The sequence below is a fragment of the Pieris brassicae genome, chromosome 14 (genome assembly GCF_905147105.1).
Source record: "Pieris brassicae chromosome 14, ilPieBrab1.1, whole genome shotgun sequence".
Taxonomy (NCBI): Eukaryota; Metazoa; Arthropoda; class Insecta; order Lepidoptera; family Pieridae; genus Pieris; species Pieris brassicae.
Genome location: NC_059678.1, coordinates 2,458,583 through 2,476,767, shown reverse-complemented (window position 1 = coordinate 2,476,767; position 18,185 = coordinate 2,458,583). Strand labels below are relative to the sequence as shown.

Below are 18,185 nucleotides of genomic sequence, written 5' to 3'. Positions count from 1 at the left end.
CTGAATTACACTTTTTTGCAGACAGGTTTTGAGGTCAACATCTTTACTGACGTCATAAGTCGAGGGAGGTACTTTTAAGTAATGTTATAAATCTCTTTATAAATAAAACGCATAAATATCCGTAAAGGCCTATATTATTTACTTAGAACGAGTGCACTGGGCTTTGAGGGCCACCAAGGCTAGTGACGTCATAATCTTCCAGTACATTTTTGTAATTGTATCTCTTCATAAATAAAACACATGAATATCCGTAAAGGCCTATATTATTTATTTATATCGACAGCGCCGGGCGATTCAGCTAGGGCCACTAGGGCCAGTGACGTCAGTGGTTGCCAGGGGGCGTCTTGGCGGGGGAAGCGGGGGGAGGGTTGCTCCATTCGACGCCATCGCCTTCGTATTGCGTGTTCTCGAGTCTCGTAATCAGTCGTTCATCTTCGTCGCCAAATTCACCTCCCATTAGTGACGGCTCGCCGACTACCATCACATCCTGAAAATAATAAATATTATTTACAATCTATATATCTAGTATGTTTTTAAAGATATTCTATTGAATTTTGCTTTTTGTGTACTCAAAATTGGACCGATTTAAAAATATCTTTCAAATCGCCATCCCAATACCATAGACTATATTTATTTTTGATCTCATTTTATATTAAAAAAAAAAACATTTCGCCCTACTTAGCCGACAGAGGCCGCTATTTGCAATTTTTGATTTTATCATAGTTTTTATGACAAGATTTTTTGATCTCAGGCCTGCGGTTACAGTGTACATAGGGAGTAAAAAGCACTTTTAACCAGAAATTTTTCAGCGTACTTGACCTAGGATAAGATTTATGTGTCTTTTTACTTTTAATGTATCATCTTTTTAGTTTAGTTTGTTTTTTATTTCCTGTTTAATTTTGTCTTAATAACATGTATTTTTGTACTTCTTGCCTATCTTATGTAATTTAATACATTTTTTTTCTTTACTCACAGTGGTTGCATGGAAGAGATCGCTCGAAGGCGATAGGGCCGCCACTGCCCTCCTTTTGATTTAATTATGTTCAATTTTTTTTTAATATTGCAATGTAACAAAGTGTTTATAAATAAATAAATATGATTATATATGATATACTATATAGGACCGATTCTGCGCTATATGGACTGTGATTTTTATTCCTTACATCTTAAAAATTTGGCCGAGATTGAATTCTCATTTAACATTATTTTAAAAAACTATTTCTATCCTAAGCCTTGTCTTCTACCTCAAGATAACTACTTATCGTATGTCGTTCTGATTTATAAATTTGTGTTGTATTGTCTGCTTAAGTAACATTCTGCATGTTGTTTTGCAGTGAAACTTTTTGTGGATTGTCTAATTAATGTTTTATTTTATAGAGATGTATCTGTTTTATCCTAAATAAATCAGCCCAGAACTACTGAGACTAAACAAAATTGTTTTTATTACCTGTGAGGCAAGACTGAAGTTGGGTCCAGGTGATCGTTTCTTAGCGGGTGCGGGGGGTGCGGCATTTGCGCCGGCGCTACCTTTGCGCTTACGACGCTTGCTCGCCGGACGTTGAGACTCTGTAATTATTATTTAATTACATATATGTCTAAAACTAAATTAATTATTATCATAGGTATTTAACTTTTGTTGAGTGGCCTCTTTACCATTACTAAATAATGATCTAAATTACCATTTATAAAAGTTATTAAAATAGTAACTTTTTGCTAGAGAAAATATTTTTGAAGTGAAACTTCTTAATCAGTTATTTTTCTTGTCCCTACCACGGTTGATTCGAAGCAATTAATAACAAAAATAATAATTACGATAACAATGATTGTAATAATTCTATTACAATTAATGAAATTCTGTAATAATCTTAGCAGTAATAAGGTAAAATGAAATAATTGTATTATTTGTATAAACTTTATCTAATTTAACATTATTTAACCAATCTTTTTTCGAAAAATAAGGTCATAAAGAAGTTTCACTTCTTACGTGTGAACACTAGTGTAACACACATTTTTTTTTTCTTTCCCTCTGCCTAAACTGTAACCATGACTTTTATAAACTTAAATACATAATAAAATATCTTAGTATCATAAGCACTAGGAATCTCTAAAGGAAGTTCTCTTCTATATATTACATAATAAATTTGCTAAGCGTTATTTAATTTATTGACAACAATATGTACACAAACTTTTCTTGGTCAGCGGCTGAAATCAGTACTACCGTCGCCATTTTGGAATGTCAGACTGACATTGATTACTTTCTGTAATTTCTTTGTACATTAAATAATTTTAACCAACATCTTACAAAAATTAGTGGTGGTTTCCTTTGATTTTCTTATTTGGTGATTACGTCAACAGTAATTATTTACTTTTTGGAGGGGGGGGGGGGGGGTACTTGGATATTGTGTTGTTAAGACATTTCAATAAATTATTAACTTAGCCTGCATGACAAATTATTCCCCTTATTGGTAGATTTTTATTTACTGGCAATGCTTTTACCGGCCAAGAAAAGTATGTGGCACTGTACTTTTAATTTGATTAATATTCTTTTACTATAACTGTGTTGTGATTAAAAAAAGGTAACTGCGACTATGTTACTAGTCATAGCTTTGAGATTTTTCTGTAAATAATTTGTTAATTTCGCTTGGAGACCCTTGTGTTTATTCTTCAAAGAATACATACAGAAATTAATAATATATGTCGGTAAATATACATGCATAATAAAACATACAAATATAAAATTTAACCGTTGTCTTCATAAGGCATGCTACATATTCTGTGAATGATATGTTTATAAAACTTTATATGGAATGTTTGTCAATGTGAATGCAATCACTAAGACATGATTTTATGACTGTTTTTATGTTCATTCAGAAATGACACTTAGCGGGAAAATCATTCTTAACGTACGGGAGTCAGTCACACCTTAGTAATAATGTTTTGGCATGAACTATATGCCTGTGTGGCTATTTATGCATATGTCCCAGTAAAGTAGTTAAATCAGAGAGTTAATTGAATCTCTAGACAGCTCATTAAATGTCGATATTCAATCAAGTTGCATTTTGATTTAAATAAAGCAACGTCGAAAACGTTTAACTGTCTGTCTGCCCGAAAGCCAGCGTGTTGATTAATAATCTTGAAAATTCCGTGTTTTGCTTTTATTATAAATGGTTCGGTTAGGTTAATTTTGTTGCTTAGGAATCTCGTTAAAAGTTTCGTTCCCTCACTTATCTGACGGAACTTTAGCGACTTGATTAAATATCGATTTTTAATTAACTGTCTAGAGATTCAATTAACTCTCTGATTTAACTACTTTACTTTACATACATAACTATATAGAAAGAAATGTATAAAATAAATATATTATATATATTCAAAGTTTTAAAAAAAACCATGCTGTCATAGAAATGACTATTTTTTTAGTCTAACTACCAGGATCACATGACATGCAAACAGTTTCTAGCTAAACGTTTTAATGTACAACTAAGAAATTTGTGCTAAAGTCTAAATTGTACTTAAAACAAATGAGTAAAAATTGGTAATCTCGCGAATTTTTTTTTAATAATGAAAAAAAAACGCCGGTATTAGAACTTCCTAATAGTAACAATGATTTGGTATTTTTTACGTATGAAAATTTATATAACACTCGTCTCCATATCTCAAGATCGCGTGGTACGAAAACTTTACATTGCTAAGCTAATTACAGAATACCAGCGCTGGATAAACTCCAATATTAAAAAGGATTGACAAGGATTAAAAAGGAAGGAAACACTTGGCGGAGTACGTGGTTTCGTTGTATTAAGCCATGAAAAACTACCAGGATCACATAAACGGACCGGTACTCTCTAACTTCCAATAGCGATATCGACGTTGCGCCCTTAACCATATCAAATATTGTTGTAAGGCTATACAGTATTATCTTTTGTTAAAATAGCTTTTAACATAGCTTTAATCCCTTCAAACTGTTTTTCTTAAGGCTTACATACAATTGCTATTGGGAGTTCAAAATACCTTTGTTAAGCCCCTCATAACAAATTAAAAACTACCAGGATCACATAAACGAACCGGTACTCTCTAACTTCCAATAGCGACCTCAAACGTTTATGGTCCCCATGGCCCATACCCATATTAATGCTTGTCGTTTACATTTGTAACAAATTCAAAACTACCAGGATCACATAACATGCGTACAGTTCTAGCGGTAAACGTACGTGTGGCCTTACCTGGCGGCGCGACCATCCGCTGCCACTTCTGGAAGAGCGTCGTCTTGAGGCAGTCCCGTGGAGATAGCGCGTACGCTTTGTGCCTCGACATTAACTCTTGCATTGGTTCTAGTATGACGCACAACTGAAAATTGCGAAAATATTTTTTAGTTCACAACAATTAGCATTTTAGAACGTGTAGATTTTTTTTTCTGTAATAGGAGGCGTTTGGGCAGAAGGCTCACCTGATGTTAAGTGATAACACCGCCTATACACATTGCCCGGAGGCCGCAAGTGCGTTGCCGGCCTTTTAAAAATTGAAAAGACAGACGACTATTATGTATTCTTCCTTATAATTAAGAGATTTTGAGTTGAAACCACGAAAAATATCGTGAAGCAATTCGTGTTTTACGGTAATTAGACACGGCTAAACATGTCTTACTAAAACAAACAAACCAGTGGCGCTCCAACCTTTTTAGGTCTGGGCCTCAGATTTAATTATTTGTCAATCTAATAGACAAGTAGGTGATCCTGGTAGGCACCTGACACACGCCGTCGTTTGGCAAGCCGGATTCCTCATGATGTTTTCCTTTCGAGCTAATGGTAAATGCGCACATAGAAATTCCATTGGCGCACATTGGCATTGAATCTACTAATCGACAGTCTCACGCTGAAGCCACTGGACCAACATTGCTCTGCACACAAACATATCATACTAGACCCATAAATAGCCAAAATCGCCTTATTTACTGTAAAATCCCAATTGGAGGGTACTTTCAAAATAACCTACCCTCAAATAGTTGAGCGTTGAGTTAGTGATTCCCTGGCGGGTAATGTTCTTCGCGAGCTGGTCCAGCGAGGCGTGGTCCGGCGGATGGACCGCCTGTCGCGGGATCAGCTCACGGTGGGCGCGTACCGCCATATGCCACGATTTTATACGCATTAGATCGTCGAATGTGAACTCGAGGATTAGCCGACCTTCTGTACACACCTGGAAGAGTTGAGAATTGAATTAATGTATATCTAGACTAGTATTAGGTATACTTTATTTATTCACAACTCGTTGCATTAAAAAAAAACACAAATAATATAAGAAAAGGGCCGCAACGTGCGCCAATGGGGGGGGGGGGCAAGAAGTTAACTGCAATTACAACCCCCCTTGTTAGGATATTAAGAAATGTTTATGCAGAAGAGTTTTGAGAGAGATGAGGTAGCCAATCATATGGAGTCGGGCAGCCACGACTTAATGGCGGAGATCCTAAACGAATTGCCCAAGAAGGATGAGCTGTGGCTCCAATAAACATCTATTGGTGGAGCGTAACATATAATCTGAATGTGAGAATTTGAAATGATTTTTAAGATAAGAAAGAGTTTTTGGATTGAAAATAATTGAGTATAGTAGTTGAAGTCAGACTCGAATAGGTAGCCATGAGAGCTACCAGCGGAATTGTCTATACAAAACTACTAAACCGATTTTGATAAAACATACACAGGCTTGCACTATTTACACACATCATTTATGTGTCGCAACTAATTAGCCTTTATTTAACCCCCCCCCCCCCCATTGAAAGTTGGGTATGGGCCTATTAGCAATAGTTACAAATAAAAAGTACCAGGCTAACATAAGTTAACAGGAGCGTACCTTTGTGAACATCGGTTTCCCGTGATGCGTGACCATAGTACAATGATCGCAGTCTAATGTGATGCTGGTATTGTGAAACGACTCCTTGGGCTGTCTCATTGTGTAGTACAACTCTGACACGCCACCCTCGTATATACTACGGAAGTATCGCGGTATGAGCGTCCTTCCTATTGCTGAAAATGATAAACAGTCTTGTTAGATGCAATTTGTCGCACAAAATATTATAATATTTATTTAAAATTTTATTTTATTTACATGGAAAACCTAATATAAACGAAAGAGATACACGTCATCAGCCGTGCCAATTTTAGTCTACAAGCCTCATTTTGATGTTTATAATGCCCTTTAGAATTGGTTAAAGTTCTTTTAAATTTATAAAGTCCTGGTAGCAATACCTAACAGTTCGTCTCGCATTTAAGATTGAGAACTGGCAACATTCATTTGTATTTTTTATTTATTCGGGACGTCCGAATAGGGCAGTCATCAGAGCCCATGGATACCCATTTTAGTAGGTGCGTTGCCGGCCTTTGAACGACAGTTCCTTTTTTTTTACATTGTAGTGTACTAAGTTTACTGTTAGTTCAGTTAGTATCTGAACATTTTCAAATTTTGTTTAAAGTGAAACTTCTTGAAAAAAAAATTACCGTCACATTTTTCCGTTACGCGCCATCTTTTCTTGTCCCTACCACGGCTGATTCGAACAGATTCGAAGCCATTAATAACAAAAAATATATAATAACGATAACATTGATAGTAATAATTCTATTACAATTAATGAAATTATGTGATTAGTTATAAGGTAAAATGAAATAATATTATTATTTGTATTCGTGTCTATGATAATAAAAGCCTTTCGTTAAACTTTATCTAATTTTATTTTATTTAACCATTATCTGTAAAGTTGCATAGTTTTCGAAAAATAAGGCCATAAAGAAGTTTCACTGGTTACGTGTATACTAAGTACACGCACACATTTATATTTTTACTAACTACCCTCGCGAGCTTTGTTTAATTGCTACATACCAACATATAGAAAATTTACAAACAGACTTCGCTATCCAGAATAAAAAGAGATTTTTAAGTTTTCACTCCATGAGAAACCTTTCTTATAGTTTAAGGAGTAAAATATTCGAATTGGTGATTTTTTTTGAATACTAACTGTATCGTTTGGGTCCATCTTCTAAACAGAAGGTAAGTGTGAGCGTCGCGTCGTCTTCAAAGAATTCCGTCGCGAACGCGTCCCACCATAAATTATCAGAGTCCTGGAATGATAATAATAAGTTTTAGTATATCATCAGTAACACAATTTTTTTAGGTCTGGGCCTCAGGTATTCATGATCAGGTGTTAACCTAATGTGGAAGTAGATGATCAGCCATATGACAAGCACGCCGTCGACTTTTTGGGTCTAGGGCAAGCCGGTTTCCTCACGATATTACAAAGTCAAAATCAAAACTCATTTATTCATATCGGTAACACACTTCTGAACGTCAAAAAAAAGAAACATACATTAACCGAGCACATAGAAAGAAAGTCGATTTGTGCACAGCCGGGAATCGAACCTACTACCTCAGGGATGTGAGGATGGATGAAGCCACTAATTTTGTAAAGCGCCATCTAGTTTGTTATAAATAAATTTTGTTTAGCGCCATCTAGTTAGAAAAGAAGAAAACTTTACGAAGTAAATTTGTTTATGATAGAATTTATGATTTTAATTATTAACTAGATAAAACAAATATTATTAATTATATTAATTTTTATTTAACGCAAAATATTGTATTTTTTTTATCGAATAGGAAGGGAAAATGACCCTACGGGACGCCCAAAAAGGCACATCATCGCAGCTAATTGTGGTGACTGGTCGTAGTTGAATTCGTGTACGCGGTGATGTTAGTTATTTCGACTATGTATTTCTCTTTCGTTCTACGCCCTTGATGGCATAACTGGCAGTCAATATAAAATTAGAAGCATTTAATGTATATTTCTTTTTTATTGACGTTCATAAGTGTGTTACCTATATGAATAAATGATTGTTGACTTTGACACTCATTTTTAGTGGATGCTAAGCCGGCCTTTAAGGGACGAGTTAACTCTTACTGTTACTAAACTAACAGAATTTTAATATAAATCTTCTGAGACAAATTGACATCATTGTAACCTAGCCAAAGCAGTCATTTTGTTGTGTACATGAATAAAAAAGAGTCTTGCAATTTTAAAAAATATTTTTTATCGTAATGTGTATATTATAGCAATAAGACCGCCAATATCGACATATTGTGATTAGTGATATTTAATATTTATCCATTAATCCAATGGTAGGCATAGAGCAGGCCTATAGAAAATGAATGAAACAGATACAAATGTCCTACAAAACCACAGACACTAGAGCGATTCAAACTCTCGCTTTGACTCAAAACTTGGCGATTAAAAAGAGATGCGGAGCGTTTCTTGCCAGTTCTTCTTCCTCGCTCTACGTCCTTAATTTAAGAACTCGTAAGAAATGTAAATTTAGAATTAATTCTGACGGTCATAAGTCTCCTTGGTTACCTATATGAATAGTTACTTTGACGTTGACTTTGATGTCAAAGACAATGCTGATCGTAACTCTCCCATCAATCAAAAATCTATTTAACATTTTTTTTGACGGTCATAAGTGTACTTGGTTACCTATATGAATAAAGTTACTTTGACATTCACTTTGATGCCAAAGACAATTCTAACCACAACTCTCCGATCTGTCAAAATCCATGGCCGTAAGACAGACTTGACAGTCCTCCTCCCGCGCGTCAAAAATCTCGCGATGACATAATCAGTCAGTTATTTAAAAAAATAATTTTTTCTCACCTCTGTCCTCTGTTGTAATCTTTTGTTGAGTTCATATACTCTGTAGTCTGGCTGTCCGAAGTACGGTGCATGCCTCCTGAAACATTCGTTTAAGATAATTAGTTTATTGTTTATATTATATTTTTAGAACAGGTAGCAAACGAACAAGAGGCGTTCGCAGTTCGCAGCACTTTAAAGAATAGGTACCCTCAAATACTGCTGAGGGTACCTTGTTCGATAGTGGTGGGGCGCGGCAAAAACTGCCTTAAGAAACGCTCAGTAGTTGTATAACGGACTCAGCTACTACTTTCATCCGAACTCCTCTGAACACTCCATGGTGATAGATGTAGAGTGACATCCACATCACTTCCATGAATACGTTCAAGTGTCGTACAGAAGTGTACAGGTAATTAAGCAAAATATTATATGGGTAAGAGGAGATCAGAAGAGAAATGCAAATAGATTTAATCACATAATCCTGGCAATACTGTTATATGATTTAGAAGAATAAATACCATAGAACATGTTTCGAGTGTACACTCGACAATAGATGGCGCTAAGGTAAAATGTTTTCGATCAGTTATAAAAGTTTAAGATAAAGCTTTATAACGACTAGTGTTGCCCTAGTGGCTTCAACGTGCGAGTCTCATCCCTGAGGTCGTAGCTTCGATCCCCGGCTGTGCACCAATAGACTTTCTATTCCATTTAACATTCGCTCGAACGGAGAGGGAAAACATCGTGAGGTAACCTTGCCTTAGTCCCAAAAAGTCTAAGGCGCGCGTCAGGCACAGAAGGCTGACCACCTACTTGCCTATTCGATTAACAAATGATCATGAAACAGATACAGACATCTGAGGGCTAGACCTAAAAAGGTTGTAGCGCCATTGTTTTATTTTTATTTTATAACTACCAGAAATTTATTGACTGTACATTATAATTATGTACATATGTATTCATAATTTACATTTACGTACTGACTCAAATTCTGGAACTGCTTTTGCGCTCATGATTTTTAAATAAACTCGAAACCTACGCGTTGTTTTAAACTAAATGAGGGTACTTTCATGCCTCCACAATTTACTAATGTTTTATCAGATTTTAGGTTTAGATTTTAGGATTTTAGATACTTTTAATTCATGATAACATTGAGATACTTTTGTCCCCTCAAATGCGTTTGCGCATCCTGCCCCAAAAAATGTCAGGATAATGTCAGACCCATATCAGAATCTCTGCTATTTAAAGACTAGGTGAGCAACCCACCTCGGGTAGGTCTGCGCCACACTTTAGCTTTCGCATTTGAAAGGCCGACATGGCACTCGCAAACCTTGAGATGTCCACATCACTTAACATCGAGGCCCGTTTTTCCTCCATTTCTATATAAAAAATCTGCCGGAGCCTAATTTTGTGACCCTGAGGTCTATAAACCTCAAAATAGCACGGAAGACCTGTCTTAAACCACTTGTCGTCCAAGATAGAAGTTTGACATATTCAATTGACCCATTGCTGGAAATATTGGGTAACGTTCGCTATCGAAAAGTATTCGTATAGTTTACTCGATACGAAAACTATACAATAAAAAATCTACTTCATTAATTCTTCTGGTATTGCAATATTCTCATAAATTTATTTGTTTTCGTAGTTATAATAGCATAAAGAAAACATTTTTTAATTTCTAATGTATTCAATTATACTATAACACTGGTCACAGTTAAATGTTATCTAAGTAATTTATGAAGCCTACAAAGTGAATTCGTTTTCATTGAGAAATTATATCTGAACGGTTTCTTGTGTATGTATCTATATAACAAGACCGCTGAGTATTTGTTTTATTCCTTCAACTCGTAGGAAGGTTTTTATGACGTGAAAAATTGAGGAAATTGCACAGAAAAACCTTAAAACCAGTTTTAAGACCGGAAAACTATACAGTAATGTTCCATATGTTGGTCTGGACCAAAAGGGATGCCGAGCACAAAAGCCCAAGGTCCTAACTGAACTCACAAGAGAAAATCCAGTAGACCGAGGCTGCGTTGGTTGGTCGTTGGTACTAATAGTTTTTTAATTATTTGTATTATTACTATGTAGGTTAAAGCAATTGTAAATACTGTTTACAGTAGAACCCGTTTAAGACGATAACGTTTAATACGATTTCTCGCATAATACGCCACTTTACGCCAGTCTCTGCCACTTGTGACATATTTTCATAGATTTCTTAACTTTCTTATTGAGAATGTGAATAAGACACAAAACAAAGCCCTAAGTAATAACGGAAGATGAGTCAACTGCGTTTTTGTCAAAAGCCCAGGATTTATCAGCTGTTAATGATTTAAGACACTATGTAGCTACTTTTCATCAAAGCGGAGATGCACTGCAAAAGTTGAATTATGTTGAAAATCTTTTAATTGCTAATCCATCAAAATCTTTCTGTCAAACCAAAATAAGTGATTATTTTAAAGAATAATTACGATACGTATTTAGTATAATTCATAAATTTATAATTTACTACCTATATATACCAAAATTAGAACATAATACATAATAGTATGTAGTACGTTTTATTTTTCCTGTCCCGCATAATACGCTTTCTCGCTTAAGACGCGTTTTTGGTAGAGAAATCGTCTTAAGCAGGTTTTTGTGTTTGATTGTTATGTTTAGGTTTAAACAAACAATATGCCATGTAAAACAAAAGCTAAATGAATTTAAAACTTGTAGTTGTCTCCCTGGGAAGACATCAGCTGGAAGCAGTTGCTGGGCAACGTCTTAGACACGGCCAACGTTGCATGCAATAGTTCCTCAACATCCGTAGCGCTGTTTTCAGCGCTGAAGTAACATATTGTCTGCTTCCAGAGGTCCAAAGAGACTTTTTCAATGAACCATATTTGTCCATGGATGTTTTGTCTTTGGATGACCTTAAAATCATGGTCAGCGATGACCGATAAGCAGTCCCATAACACATTGAAATGAAAAAAACAATTTTTTACCGGATTAAAGCTATTTGTATTGAAGATCTTATATAGCTAGCTTAAATAGCTTTAATCCGGTTAAAAAAAATTGTTTTCTTTCAATGTGTAAAACCTATGTTAACCAAAGACAATACATTGAAATGAGTTTTTCTTCAGTTTTTTTTATATATTATATTATCAATAAATAATAGTTATAATAATTAAGAGCAGCAGTGTTGCCCTAGTGGCTTCTGCATGAGACTCTCATCCCTAAGGTCGAAGGTTCGATCCCCGGCTGTGCACCAATGGACTTTCTTTCTCATTTAAAATTCGCTCGTGAGGAAACCGGCTTGTCTCTAAAAAGTCGACGGCGTGCGTCAGGCACGGAAGGCTGATCACCTACTTGCCTATTACCTTGACAAATCATGAAATAGATACAGACATCTGAGGCCCAGTCCTAAAAAGGTTAAATAATATTCAGAAAATGTAATAGCTGTCTCCGAGGCATGTGTACCTTTAATGCTGTATATTGAAAATTTATCAGCTTTATGAGCGATACCGCCAGCTCTAGGGTCACCTACGCCTGTGCACCAACAATATACCTAACATGTCGAACGATCGTTGGCATTACTCTGTGCCGGACAACGCGGATTCTCAAATCTACAGAAAGAATTCTTACATACAGTTCCCACTATGGGAGAATTGAATGTAAGAAAGTAACTCCCATACGTCAAATGTACTAAATTTTTACATATTGACCTCATTGCTATATTCGAAATATATAAATATAGATCTAAATTTGATTGACGTTTATACGGGCCTAAAATCGAAACGATCTGACTCCCGTGTCGTGCTTTGCCTATTCAATAAAAAAAAATCTCTTATAACCTCGAGTTTAACACTCCGTGCAAAGTTTTTGTAACATAAATGAATACGAAACTATGGACGGCCTTCAGTCTACGAATGTTATAAATTTCTTTACTGAATTTATCTACTTTACCTAAAGTATGGATCCGGTATTGTATGATATATGGGCGGCGGCGGCGCGTACTCATGGTACTGGAGGTGTTGGTGCGGTGAGATGTGGTGGTACTCGCCCTCACCGCCGAGCGAGCCCAGCGCGACTGGCATGTAGGCCACTTTGTCACCGCGCCATCTATCGGCCGCGTTAAACACCTGCCCCTCTATGTCTTGTGCACTTTTCAAATTTCGAATATCAAATTTTAACAATTAGTACGTGTTCCTTTTTTGAATTCACAATTTTTAGCGGTAATTCTTAATTCGTAGAATGACGAAACTCGACCGTCGTGTTGAAATTTCACACACACAAATGTTCGTTGAACCGATAATTTCCGTAATATCACAATCAATTTGATCACAAAAAATAAATAGGGTTTTGAAAGCGCTAAGCACTTAAAGTTTTCACATAAAATGTCTTGTAAGTTTCACTTTACCACAATCACTTAGTTCAGTTCACTAGAAAAGCAATGAATAAAAGTTTAAAACAAAAAACGTAAACACATTAAACGCTTAAAACAGTCTAAATAATCAAAATTAACTAATATAAATTCAAAAAATGCGTGCAAAAAAAAGCTCCAATTAATTACGAAAATGAAACAATTCCATCGGCAAATCATGTACGCCATAGAAACTCGCGAACACGACTGATAAAATTTCGAATTTTTCGCGCGGGAAGAGCCATCTCAGCGTGAAGAACGTCCTAAATCCATTATATACTTGACACTGATACGCGATTGTCGCCCCTAACTCAATGCAACAGAGGCGATAAGCTCTTAGATAGTTGAGTACACGTAAGTGCGGCAACGTCGCGTCAGCTGGCGATAGAATTGTGTTCGGAAAGGTCAACAATTCGACGTTGTATTTTTTCTACCGGTTATTTTCGTGTAAGTTTGTTTGTTTTCGCTACAATTTAGCCTTTGTGCTTATGCTTTAGTTTCGCATTCCATTAATTTGTACATTATATGTAATTATGTGTTTTTTTTATAGAGATTTTATTTTAATACACTGTAAATATTAACATTTATGATGCAATATAATTTACATAAAATTCGCCAGTATAGTAGTGCTAAAAAAATGATTTACAACACAAGAATTCCAGATGTAAAGTATAGATAGGTAAAGAGAGCATTGTTTTCACCGGCACGGCCTCGCGCGGCGTTGCCGCACCGTGCTCTCGCGCCATACTTTTTACTGTTTCTTAGCACATAGAGCGCTCATTACCGCACGCACACATAGACCGGACGCGTACACATAATGCAGTACATAATATACATTCCGCTACGAACATAGGTATGTAGGTGAGCTACGACGCGGTACACAAATCAAACAGTGTGTTATAAATAACTAGCGGAGATGTGCCCGTGAAACTCGTCATATTTTATGTTATTTGACGATATAACTCTTTTTTTATAATTAAAATATCAAGACGATATCGTTACAATTGTTAAAATACGAATAAGGTAATTTACGCGTCGTTCTAATTTAACTTCAAGGATTTTTAGCAAAAACTAATAGAAACAAGGGTTGTTTTTGCAGTTAACGACGTCATGCTATCGTTCGACACGCTCAAATAAATCGATAAACGTCATTCGCAATTAAAAATGGAACACCGGGTTGCGCGGGAAAATAATTGCAAATTTTTTTTTCAGCCAGCAATACGAGAAAATAAATGCACATAATACAAAGATAAAATTGCACACACGTCAGACGCGATCGATACAAATGACTTCTAGCACATTTCGCTCCAGTTTCGGCACAAACTTGTTGCTAACACGAGAAAAAGCGGAACCGTAGCCACCAGAGTCTTATCGCGAGACCAAACAACACTGATAAGACAATGCAGTCGCGAAAAAGCGGGCGTATTAGCGTAGAGTCAGCAACCGAATGTATGTCACGCCGTGTCAATGACTTTAGCCGGTAAACAGTGCTTACACGTGCGCGGGGGACGCGAAATCGAAGAGCGACTAGATAATCTGTCAATCAGCAGAGACAACGCCGTTTGACAGCTGTCACAGATGACGCGGAATTCCGCTGATGACGTATTAATATGGCCGGTGTGGCGGGAGATTGTAAACGATTTGTTGCTTTTACACGAATATATCTAATATAAATTATCGAAAATAAACAATTGCGTTAGACAATGCATTGATTTAACAGTTGTAAGGTGCAATATAGTTTTTACTTTATCGAATTTTCTAAATCACATACATCTAGCTAAATCAAATAAGTACATTACGGCACAGCTGAAGTTGCTGGCTTCGATTCCCGGCAAACAATTTTTGGCACACACACACAAAAATCATCAGTGTAAGAGAAAGACCAGTGTTGACGTAGGTTTCAGTGTGTGACTCTCATCCCTAATGTTCTATTCCGGGCCTAACATGTTCACTACATGTACTAGACATTAATTAACAGTACATACCATCATTATATAATACATATGACAGTAATTTCTCTTCTTTTTTAAATAAATCATAGGCGTTACAACTGTTTTAGGTCTGGGCCTCAGATTTCTGTATCTATTTCATGATTTGTCAATCTAATAGACAAGTGATCAGCCTTCTGTGCCTGACGCACGCTATCGCTTGCCTAAGTCGAGCCGTTTTCCTTCACCGTTGGAGCGAATGTTAAATGCGCACATAGAAAGAAAGTCCATTGGTGCACAGCCGGGTATCGAACCTACGATACTAATGATGAGAGTCGAACGCTGAAGCCACTAGGCTCACTCATCCAGATGAACCTAACCAAATGTTATTTTTTTTAAATTTTGTTTCCATATCGGAATTTTTTACGGCTCACCTGATGTTATGTGATACCGCCGCCCATGGACACTCAATGCCAGAGGGCTCGCAAGTGCGTCAGCCTTTCAATAATTGGTATTATAATTTTCTAAATAAATAAGTATCATCCTCCAAACTTTTCTGGTCCATGCCCCACTTCAAGCTTCCTACAATTCTTATACACAATTTTTTTTTATTAAACAGTAACGTAAAATTGTTCACTTAACTTGAATGACAGTTATTAGGAAGAAACCACTGGGGAGTTGTTAACGAAACACGATACATTTACAAAACAATCAAAAAACGAAAATTCAAATAATTTTTAGCAATTTTCAAATACTGTTAGTTCTGTTTGTTAAAAACAACTCATTACATAAATCATTCGAAAACAATCCTCGGCCATTCAATTTGTCAGACACAACACTGCACCGGTTTTTCGGGTGTGACTGACCACCATAACCGGAAATACCTGTTCGAGAATTACATAACCATTATTTTATTACACTGAACTAAACTTTGACATAACTTTATATTTTATTGCCTTTTAGGTAATTTAAATTAGACGTTTTTCTCACTATTTTAAATTATTTCATATATGGTGTTCCGCAAGGTGTATACCGCGGCACACTAGTGTAGTGTATTGGTGCGCCTTGAACAAATAAGTTTATTTTATAAACTTTTCTAATTCTGTGGATCCACTTGCGTATCTGGTGGTTGCACGCTTAAATGAGCTCAAGGGAACGCCCCAGGACAATCAACAAAGAGATGAGAGCAACAATTTTAGATAATTGATTGACTTAGGCATCAGATGTCTTTAGGGGTTATTTCATGGGGGGGGGGGGGTCAAGAATCTCCAAAAATTGCTTGACGCATTACTTGAATGTTTCCTTATCAGTTTGGTGTTCATTTGTTTCGTCTGGCATCTGTAGTTTAGGTCAAAGTATGTATTTATAATTGTCCTTAATTTGAACACATTACAAATGGTTACCCTATTACAGTAATAGTAAACTCTTTAACTTGTATTGTATTCTCAACTGAGACTCCAGGTATTGGACATCGATCATTGTTAAATTATTATCACGCACAACACTTTAATCAAAACAATTTAAAAAAAGTTGTAAAAAATTTAAATAAAGAACTTTCGAACATTTATAGATACCGGCAAACTTCTTGAGCATTAAACAAGGGAGTGGGGGGAAATTTGAGCATAGTACACTGCGCGGGACACAAACGTCAACTGATTTACCAATCGCGCGATCGACACGTCACTCCCCCCCGTCACGTCAAGGTGTCAATATAGCGACTTCTTCACGTCTTTAGCCTTTTGTGACGTTATTGTTTAGATTATAAGCTTATCCAAACGCACTGTACGTAGGGACATATTGTAATGGACATATTGTAATAGCTGATCTAGTTCTTAAGGTCGGAAATTACATACTCCAACGATGTTCGAGTCAATTCATAACACAACGAACAAATGTAGTACGTATATAGCAATATTCTTAAGAATATGTTTCATAATTTTTTTTTATTAAATAAATATTAAAAGCTAACAATATAGATCTATTAACAATTCGATAATCTAATATAAACAACGAAAAATACTAGTTCAAAGACACAGTATCGACAGTCGTTCATGCGTCCCATGTTTTCTCCTACTTTCTAGTCACATTACTAGCTTTGATACTCGAAAGTTACCTTAACTTGCGAATGTCAAAAACGTGTTGAATTTTTAACGTGTCATTTCGTAATTCTACAAAATCAAAGTACGTTAAGTATAGATGCGTCTTAGCGCATGCTTATTAATGACAGAATCGTTTACAAAATTCGCTAAAGAGCAAGACAACGATGCCGCAAGCATACAGCATCCGTTCGCGAAACTACCCAAAACTACAGCTAATCACTATACAGACAAAATCTGTCAAAACGACATCGAACTACTCACATTTGATCGTAAAAACCGATAGTCGTAATAGCCGATGACATTATAAAGTACCTGATACAATAGAATTAAGCAGTTACCTTTGATTTTGGCCAATATAACCAACCAATTATAAAGATATGTACCGGCAAACATCTTGAACAAATGTACTTTCCAGAAGCGATTTTTAGGTACCACTGGGTCTGGTGTCGATCGCGTGATTGATAAATCAGTCGACGTTTGTGTACCAAACGCAAACTTTCCCCCACTCCCTTGTTTAATTCTCAAGAAGTTTGCCGGTATCTGTCCTAAGAAAAAGTGAAACATGGAATATTCAATATTTACAAATTGATCAATTCATTTTAACTAAGCACAGCTAATTTGGCTGCGATGTGTGATTGTGTCAAAGTGAGGGTATGTACGTGATGGTGTGATGTGGGGGATTTGTGTGATTGATATTTTTTATACACCTTTTAACCATATTGATAGCTAAAACAAGCCAAAACTTTATTACTTGAATTATGAAGGCATATCATTGGCTCTTCCAGTAAAATTTTGAACATTTTTAAAGAAAAATGTTCATGCTCGAAAAGTCGAGAGAACAGTCAAGGTTAACATAGCAAAATATTCCATATTACGGTATGTACCTAAAAGGCAGGCAAAGTAAAATCATATAAAGGCGAAACGAACTACGCGGGGGTGTCTAGTAATATAATAATATGCTTTAAAAAACACAATGGTTTAACATAAACAAAATCCAAGTTATTTATTCATATAGGTGAATTTGATTTGTCAAGTCCATAATTAGTTTTGCGTACCTTTTCACCAGTTGCTACAAAATTAAGCTAAATAACTTTATAGGA

General features: G+C 35.9%; 1 protein-coding gene across 6 annotated transcripts in view; it reads right to left on the bottom strand.

Annotated features, from left to right (window-relative positions):
* Positions 1-245: 245 nt before the first annotated feature.
* LOC123718222 (LIM domain-binding protein 2-like) overlaps positions 246-18,185 on the bottom strand; it is a 40,709-nt gene continuing 22,769 nt past the window's right edge. Inside the window, exons 1-9 of one of the 6 annotated variants that reach the window (XM_045674675.1) lie at positions 14,554-14,569; positions 12,602-13,077; positions 8,684-8,759; positions 7,001-7,103; positions 5,842-6,014; positions 4,990-5,190; positions 4,209-4,344; positions 1,448-1,566; positions 246-487 (exon numbers count right to left, since the gene is read on the bottom strand). In XM_045674675.1, the coding sequence (XP_045530631.1) occupies positions 323-487; positions 1,448-1,566; positions 4,209-4,344; positions 4,990-5,190; positions 5,842-6,014; positions 7,001-7,103; positions 8,684-8,759; positions 12,602-12,732 (1,104 nt within the window). In that variant the 5' untranslated portion in view covers positions 12,733-13,077; positions 14,554-14,569 and the 3' untranslated portion in view covers positions 246-322. The other 5 variants (XM_045674672.1, XM_045674676.1, XM_045674674.1 and 2 more) reach the window with 5 other exon arrangements.